The 9,195-nt window shown below is 38.7% G+C and overlaps 1 protein-coding gene across 1 annotated transcript; it reads left to right on the forward strand.

Annotated features, from left to right (window-relative positions):
* The first annotated feature begins 5,231 nt into the window (after positions 1 to 5,231).
* On the forward strand, positions 5,232 to 8,967 carry LOC125382676 (proactivator polypeptide-like 1). The gene is made up of 10 exons (XM_048400828.1): positions 5,232 to 5,291; positions 5,499 to 5,590; positions 6,022 to 6,084; positions 6,304 to 6,360; positions 6,736 to 6,813; positions 7,060 to 7,134; positions 7,316 to 7,381; positions 7,686 to 7,742; positions 7,967 to 8,021; positions 8,884 to 8,967. The coding sequence occupies exons 1-9, from the start codon at positions 5,246 to 5,248 to the stop codon at positions 8,012 to 8,014; spliced, it is 582 nt and encodes a 193-aa protein (XP_048256785.1). The 5' UTR covers positions 5,232 to 5,245; the 3' UTR covers positions 8,015 to 8,021; positions 8,884 to 8,967.
* Positions 8,968 to 9,195: the final 228 nt, after the last annotated feature.

Genomic DNA, 9,195 nt, shown 5'->3' on the forward strand with positions numbered 1-9,195 from the left:
AAGAGATTCAGTCTAACTAGTGGTCTGGTGACTCTCTTGGAACATCTCCTTTCAGTCTCTTCACATTCCTGCTGTAGTACAGTAGGTCTGGTATTCATCTCGTCAGGCACTGATAATGATGTACTCGTAGTGTCTTGATGGTCATCTGGCTTCCACTGCTCAGTTGTCTTGTTGCTGGACATTACTGAATCTCACTTACAGTCACGGTATCTGCCGTCCTAGTAGTTTCCTCCCACATATGAGTGAGTGAGGAATGAGTATGGTTTTACGCCACTTCTATATTGCAACAATATCACGAAAGGGACACCGGAACATGGGCTTCATGCATTGTACTCAGGTGGGAATAAAACCCGGGTGTTTGCCGTGACGAACTAACACTTTTACAACTAGGCTACCTCATCGTCCCTGTGATGTGCATTACTACAGTATATTTGTTTTGTTTATATTTAATTCACTTACTTTATTTGAATGTTCATCTGGAATATAATTATATATTAATCATAAAATATCGTAAAATATCACTGACATTAAATGTTTGGAGAATTGACATTACCTGAAGTTGATGTCATAATGCGTTATCACCCAAATAGATGTTATCCCACACCAGGGTGGTGAACACATTGCCGCGAAATCCATAGGGAACATCGGTTTCATGCTGTAATTTTGTTTTGTCGTCAAAGCCGTATCAAGAGTCACCGAGTAGGAAACGCCGTGTCCTAACGAGTTGAGTAGCTGCTGTAATTTGGTAGACCCTTTAATGTGTCTTTAGGGCCACACCTAAAGCAAAGTGTTTTCGCATCAGCTTTCCACCACAGAGAAAAGACGAATTATGTCTTGTGAAAGAGAAAGTATTTTTCTGGTTGTTATTTCCTTTTATTTCCACCAACTGCCGTTCTTTTAATACTTTTCTCAATTATCTCAGTACGAAAATTTCTTGTAGGCTTTAATGCGAGGTGTTCAGATTATATACACATTTAGAGTACTGTTTATAACATGACGCATGGTACCGCATTTCTGTACATACTGGGTCCGAGTACCAAATACGGGTCTCTTGTTTTCTCTTCAAGGATCCATTTTTGTTTTGATCGCCTTCATACATTTTGTCCTGTCCATTTTGTGACCTAGATCAGAAGATGTTTTGGACTTTAAATCGACGTGGGAACTAATTGCATGCCTTGAAGCAGAAGGTGTGCAAACAAGAAATGCCCAAGAAATCTGTACCATAATGCCAAACCATATGAAACAGGTATCAAGCGACCAAGATGAGCTTCACTTTGATCAAGAGGTTAGGAAGCACATTGAGGGACACGTGGAAAGGATACGTTTGGACATACAGGGCACTGACCAGTCATCAGTTGATCTTCTAACAAGTCCAGGGAAAAAAACATCAATTTGCAAAACCCCAAAACGCAAACAAGGCTGCTGGTATGGACAACATGTTTTTGAACATCTTCGATATGGTGGAAAATACCTTACAAAGTGCTTGTCAGAACTCTTTAACCTCGTTATTACATCTGGATACATTCCTGCCCAATGGAAAAGAGGCACTATCATACCGATATTCAAAGGAGGCAACATGTCTCGCGTGTTACCGGATTCCTATCGAGGGGTAACCCTATTGCCGGTTATATACAAGGTATTTGAAGTCATTGTAAGTAGTAGAATCCAACAGCTCACCAACAGTGAATCCTTTCCATGTATACAACAACGTGGTTTCTAGAAAGGCCTTTTCTCCAGTGACACCTCCTTAATTGTACAAGAATCAATACTTCATAAAGAACGATCGGACGCCATCAACTTAGCCTTCTTAGACAGTTCAAAAGCGTTTGACGCAGTATTACACCAAAGACTTTTATACAAGCTGTATCATCTTGGAATCCCAGATGCACTGTGGGGGATATTTGACAAAAGATACAAGTTCATCGAGAGCAGCGTCCTTGTTAATAACACAAGATCATACTGGTTTCCGTTATCAAGAGGTGTTCGGCAAGGAAGCGTCCTGTCGGCAAAACTCTACCTGCTATACATAGATGAACTGTGAGAGAAACTGTCCACCAGCAAACTTGGTGCAGTGATCTTGGATATCCATGTAATGGCACCCACTCAAGCGGACGATATAGCAATTATTAGTCCAGTATCAGCAAATCTGCAGAAGATGATGACCATATGTGAAAGATATAGTTCAGACTGGCGGTTCTCTTTTTAACTCCTTCCAAGAGCCAGATAGTCAGATATAGTGACAGAAAAGCAGCTGCTTCTAGTGTTGTACTCGTATCTCCATGTATATACATAAGTGTTCATCCACAAGTATGGGCTTTGTCCCAGACATATGTCGCATCCTCCACAAGTATTCATTATACTGTCACCTGGAGGCATTTCTTAGTTCCAGTACATCCCTGGAGCGGAAGATATGGAAAAGGACAGTCAAAGAAGCCGTGAATACTTTTGAAGTACCAGCATGGCGGGAAAGACTTTCATCAGAAACTGACACTGTGCACTTTGAGAGTATTCACACGTGGCGAGGAGGATAGCTCGAGAGTGTCCTGAGCTAAAGGCAGCTGCCTGTTTTGCTGTCCACATTTGTGCGATGTGGAGACCGGGGAAATTACATGGTATCTGTTCACAGTGTGGTATTAACTACCATGACTTACTGACTCACGTACGGTGCCACTGTGTGAGTAGGAGAACAATAAGAGAGAACTTATGGTGTGACATTGTGTGTATAGGACCCGTTGACATCAGCGTTGAACTCCACAACAAATCAGGTTATGTTTGCTGTCCTGTAAGCCACCTTTGGATACTGATCCAGATACCAGTGGCTCTTACTCACGAAGTGAAATTCGAGGACTATACCGCTTTCATTATATGGACGGAATTTACTAACAAAATACGTTACCACAGTGGTATATGGTGGTATTCTCTGACAATGTAATAATTTTCATGTAATTATCTTTAATATCATACCTTGTAACTCTCCTATGGAGGAATAAAAGTGTATATAAAAGTACTTCTCCCTTTCTTTTAATACTTTTAATAACCTCTGCACAAAGTTTCTTGGAGGCTTTCATGCGAGGAATTCAGATTATATACACATTTAGAGTACTGTTTTATAACATGACGCATGGTACCGCGCTTCTGTACATGCTGGGTCCGAGTTCCCAATCTGTAATAAAATCTGGTCATCTCCTTTCAGTCTTGCATCCTGTAAAGATTTGTCAGCATTTGTATCACATCTGATAAGGGTCTCTTGTTTTGTCTTCAAGGATGTTTCATCAACAATAACTTTAGTCTTTTTAATGATGACACACTCCTCAGGAAGTATATGATTTGATCGCCTTCATACTTTTTGTCCTGAGTTATTTTGGATCTAAGAACAATCCTTGTCATTTTAAGGGATGGTTAAGAGGTTGATACATCTGTATCTCCATGTTGAGGGGATGGTTCACAGGTAAACACATCTGCCTCTCCATCAACATGTCGTAAACACACCGGACACCATGAACTGTACGTTCCATAAACCGTCGATTGCAGTAGCGGCGATAAATTGCGTGTCACTGCACTTGGACGGCGTAAGACTTTGATTATACAAAGAAGGTATAAGACGCCGTTCCCAGGCGAAACTATAATGTGTATGTCACCAGGATATAGTTCGAATGTTGCCGATTGCTTCCTAATCAATAAAATAAAATAAAATCTACTAAAAATGTACTGGCATAAACAATTCAGAAACAACAAATACAGAACCCACCTAGATGAAACACATCAAACCATAATACACAAAATGCCATGTCTATTTGGAATTAATTAAAACACAAATGATTACATGCAACTGAATTGTTAAGGCAATGGAAACTAAACACTCACTAATGTGGTAATTAATCAGGTGTGAAACTGGAAAGTAAAGTTGATAAATGAACAATTCAAACGCCTTCCATACATCAGTTTGACGTGTTTCACATATCATTTACAATCTAATCAACTCGGTTCTCGTTATCTACCCATCCAGAATAATAGGTTCACCACACAATGAGTTATCGGTTGAATAAATAAGAGCACTCTTTTGCATGCAGTGTGCGTACATTATGCTGTTTGATAAAATCTTGTATATCGCATGAGTATAATTACTACATATTCTTTGTTTGGTTCAAATACAAATCTGAAGACAAAATTATCAAAATGAAAACGTTCGTACTCATGATCATCGGATGCTGGCTTCCCTAAGGGGCGTAACTCTTGACTGCCAATTACGGAACAATAGGCGACTGCACCCATATCTCCCTCCATGTCATATATTACAGAAATTTATAATCTTACAGATACTAAGAACGACCACCTTTGTATTGACTGTATTTGTATAAACTTGCCGGATAAAGAAAGTATACACTTTACAAGGGATTTTGACAACCGTTGTCAAAAGGTTACCAAGCTGAAAACAGTCGCCGAAACACTGCAAAACTTAAGGTATAAATCTATGAAATACATCACCATCGAATAATCATTTTTTGCTTGTTTCAATTTTAGCAACAATAAGAAATGTGTTTACGCTTTCTTTTGCCCGAAAGTTTACATCTCTTGACACATTCTCAAGAAGAATACATGCAAGCGTTATAGGAAAGACGTTTCTGTTTATCACCTGACTTTTGGAGAGTGAGTGAGAGAGTGGGTGAATTTGGTTTTACGCCGCTTTTAGCAATATTCAAGCAATATCACGGCGGGGGACACCAGAAATGGACTTCATCAATGTGAAGAATGGAACCCGGGTCTTCGGCGTGACGAGCGAATGCTTTATCAACTAGGCTACCTCACCGCCCAACTGACTTTTGTAGAATTGGCAATGTCAGCTAATTGACATAGTTTAGTAATCATGTAGATGCAAAACAAATTCAGTCAGCTGTTGACTAGTTACGACTCTTGAGTTCTTTCATCATGTCAGTTGATTGTAGGGTGTATCACCATGGTCAACAGTAGGTGGCAAAGAGATCTAATCGAGAGAGATATCAAAAACAGGTTATTTTATTAGGAACGCGACAATTATTGTCTCAACATGTGTAGGTTTCAAACAGAGAATATTCGTTAAGAACAGGACATCTCTCTGAATCGTCTAATTGAATTAGTTTGCTGTTAATTAGAGCCATCCTACTGTGCGCTGTGATTGACTAAGTCACCAACCATGAAGGATTGGAACATATATAAAGCTTTTCATTTAAACACATCACAACAGTTGAATTTCTCAGCTTCAAGGACAATGAAGACTTTTTTCGCATTTGTAGTCGCTGTTGTAGCAAGCCAAGGTGAGTGTTTTAAATGGCCATGCCTTCTAACTATCCACTTCTCAGTAGATACGATGGTCGTGGCTAAGGCGCAGCAATATGATATTTACGGAAATCCAATTATGTGCATTAATTCTTTTTCTGATGTGTTCGAATCTAAACATATTTACATTAATTATTTTTTGACTAAAGTTGACGCGTTGACGTTTTATATTTACATGTTTTCAGCTATGGCCCTGCCGATACAGGATGGAAATGATGAGTGCGCTGATTGCACCACTTTCATTACTGATCGCCAGGAGATGGAACTCGAATCGATTGTACGTAAATAATACTGACTGTATCCCATGATGGTTCGTAAAAATCGTGCTATTTCCAAACGTGCCCACTAACATATACGTACATGTTTAGAACATTATCTTTTTGATTATACACTAATGGTTTATACCCCTACCCTCAATATAATACTTAAAGTAATGGGACCAGTCAACCAAGTGTTCGTTTCGGAATCTACTTCTGAATTTTCCAATTTCCCAAAATAAATGGGATCTGTCCAGTCTTTGGTAGAATATTGTACTGAACCCTACTCTCATATATTTATCAGTATTCTATCTACTACACATAGATCTATTACTACATATATTTAAAGATAAGTTTACCCCAGAACGTAAGGAGGTAAACATGTCACAAATACACTCATGTCTCTTCTCCAGATCTATTGTACTGAGTTTTTATATAACATGTGTTTCAGGAAGAACAGGAAGCAAAAATGAACAACGTCTGTTCTTCAATGGAACCCAGCAAGGTGGAAGAGGTGAGATAAATAATAGTTCTCAATAGTAAACAAACGCATTTCATAAACAACAAGATCAGATGTTTCATTGCAAAGAGCAATGTACTGAATATATCACAAGGTAGATAATTAAAAAGGTACAATAATCTATATTCATAGCAAACTGTGTTGATCCTTAACGCTGTGAATTAGATAAACTAATATTCTTGAGGCTAATATTATAAAAACGCGTATTTGCAGTGTAAGACAAAAGTGCAGAAAATATGCCAGAAGAAGAAGGACAAAGTCAACAGTCAGGTAACTGTTAATTTTTACATCATCAGAAATCCTGCTCCAATCAATGGACTTATCATGAAGCACAAGATTGCGTCAGCTTACACTTGCATATACTGACATCATGAAAAAGGTGACTGATGCAAAAAGTTCAGGAATGTACCAATCAGATGGAATTTAGATACCCGGGGAAGGAGATGGAAAACTCTATATCAGCATTTCAGCTTACATTTCCTTTATCAGAATAATAACCTTTACCATGTTTTCACTGAGTTACACAAAATGCTGAGGATTGGACTATGATTTTACCCTTTAACTCTATAATTATTATTGTACACTGCGAGTAAGCAAAAGGATTTTGTTTTACAACATATCATGTAATTGTGTTCACCTTCACAGAGCCCAGAAGCCATCTGTAAAGCCACCAAGTACTGTCCGTCGCTTGATACCGCCAACATGAACACACCTACAAACAAGGCAAGATTAATACCTAGTACCAGTCCTCTAGTCAACAGGTTTAGTGAGTATAACTCATCAAACTTACACACAATCAAATGAATGTCTTAACGTGTTCATGATTTGTACAATTTACTGGGTTCGAAAGTAGGTTCGTCTTTCGTCACACTTATTGTGCTGCAATATTATTGTTACATTGGTTACAATCGAAAGTTTAAAAACTGTAGGCATAATGATGCATTCAATTTGTCATTTCATGTTTCGTAGGTTCAAGGGAGACGGCGATGCAAGGACTGCAAGAACTTTCTAAAAGACGTCAAAGAAAGGCAAATGGTCACTGTTGTGAGTGACAAATATTGAGAAGGTTTAATCACTCCTATGTTGGTCTGGCACATTTACATTATTTCCCAAACTACATAAAACATGTACCATCTTGTTTTAAGTAAAATAACTAATCGTACACGTTGATGTAATGCAATCATAAAATCATGACAACGTGTAGTTAAAAACGTTTCTTTTACAGGCCTCTGTAAAGGAACTGATCGAAACCATGTTCTGTGAAAAGCTCAGCGAAGACCGTCAGGAACAGGTGTGTATATAGTTATCCAATCATTGTTCAGTTTTCTGATTATGATATAAATTCAGTAGTTCTTTCCTTATTGTAGTCCTAGACAATCCATGTGTTTGACACTATGAATATCGGATACAATGACGTGCACCATTCAAGTCAGCTAGCCTGACCATCTGATCCCGTAGGTCGCCCCTCATATTGTGTTACAGTTAATTTCATAATCAGTCATGATATATATTCTTATTTCATTATATAATGTGTGTATGTATACAATTTCACGTTCATCTAATTATGTTTGAGCATTCTGTGTACTCTGTTTCAGTGTGCTGACTTTCTAGATGCAGCAATCGAAATGGAAATCGAGCTACTAGATTTGGTGGTAAGTAAATGTTGGATGTATAAGTGAGATACTCATTGTTTTGATATATACATAAACTTACACTTTACAGCCATATATGTCGATTTCTTAAGACATATCCATTAAGGACACTTATCAATATGTATGATCGGAATGAAGTATCAGACCTGGATAGTAAGAGTTAAAAGACTACTGTTTATTTAATTAAAAATATGTAAAAGAATGGAACTTTTTGTTTATTACAGAATGTTAAAACGTCATGCAAACTACTTGGTATGTGTGGTGCCAACTAGTTGTAAGGTGAGTTGTATTGAACGTGATATAGGCGAGGTAAGGTGAAGTGAGGCGGGATGAGTTTTAACATCGCGTTCAAGATTATTGCACTCCATGTGGCGGCTTGTTCTTGTCCGGACTTTATAGTGCTTGCTCACTGAGATGCCATGTCGCAGTTTCACATCGAAACCCCACTCTGACACATTATACTCAGACACCGAGCCGGCCAGTGCTTGTTGATGGTTGATGTTGCGCTAAAGCACACACGGGTGCTTTTGAACATTGCTACTCTCCTTTTACAAATTGAAATTATGTACTGTTTCGTGTTGATTCCCAAATTGAAATAGTATGTTAATCCAGAAGTCTGAACGTAAAAGAACTTCGTGTGAAACCAACAAACAACCAGCATGTTGTATACAATCAACAAATGAATTACAAAAATTAACTGGGTTTACAAATCAGGACAAATTACTCCACAGTAATTACAATGGCGCCTCGGGCAGACGCCCTGTCCAATACACCGCGGAGGTTTTCCTTCTGTCTACGCAATAGTTACACCGCTGTCTGAGGAACAAGTTTCGGTTGGAACTATTGACTGTTTGTTTCGTTTACTTCAACGCCACAATCAGCACTATTCCAGCTATATGAAGGCCTGTCTGAACCAGACACGCAATCAGCCAAATTACCGAGTCTGACCACTCGACCCATTAAGTCGCCTCTAACGACCAGCATAGGTGGATTGGGAGAAATACTTACTCTGGACCAATGGTCTTCTGCTCCCCGGACGGATGCTCTGTCCACTTTCCTGATGACTAGTCATGATATGAAATATTCTAACATTTCTTACACATGACACGGTTAACTTCAGTGTGTATTTTTGATATTGCAGATGCTGACAATGCTGCCTCTCGATCCTTCATCGCCCACGAACAACGTCACGTGTAAAACATTGTCAATAAAACTTTGCATTTGACCAGAGTACTGTTGTTGCTTGGACGGTTTATGTGAGATATGGAGATCATTTGTTGAACCTGTGTCATATAATAGGCACGTGAACATTATTTAGCAATCGAATCCTAGTGGAACGCCATTTATCACACCATACATAACATAGACTCTCGACAGTCAAGAACGCAAAGAAATTGGTCCAGGCTGGTCAACTGATGATCAAATGAAACTACTTTAACACGTTTTTCTATTA

The sequence above is a fragment of the Haliotis rufescens genome, unplaced genomic scaffold, assembly GCF_023055435.1.
Source record: "Haliotis rufescens isolate VD_foot unplaced genomic scaffold, xgHalRufe1.0.p SCAF_20, whole genome shotgun sequence".
Lineage (NCBI taxonomy): Eukaryota > Metazoa > Mollusca > Gastropoda > Lepetellida > Haliotidae > Haliotis > Haliotis rufescens.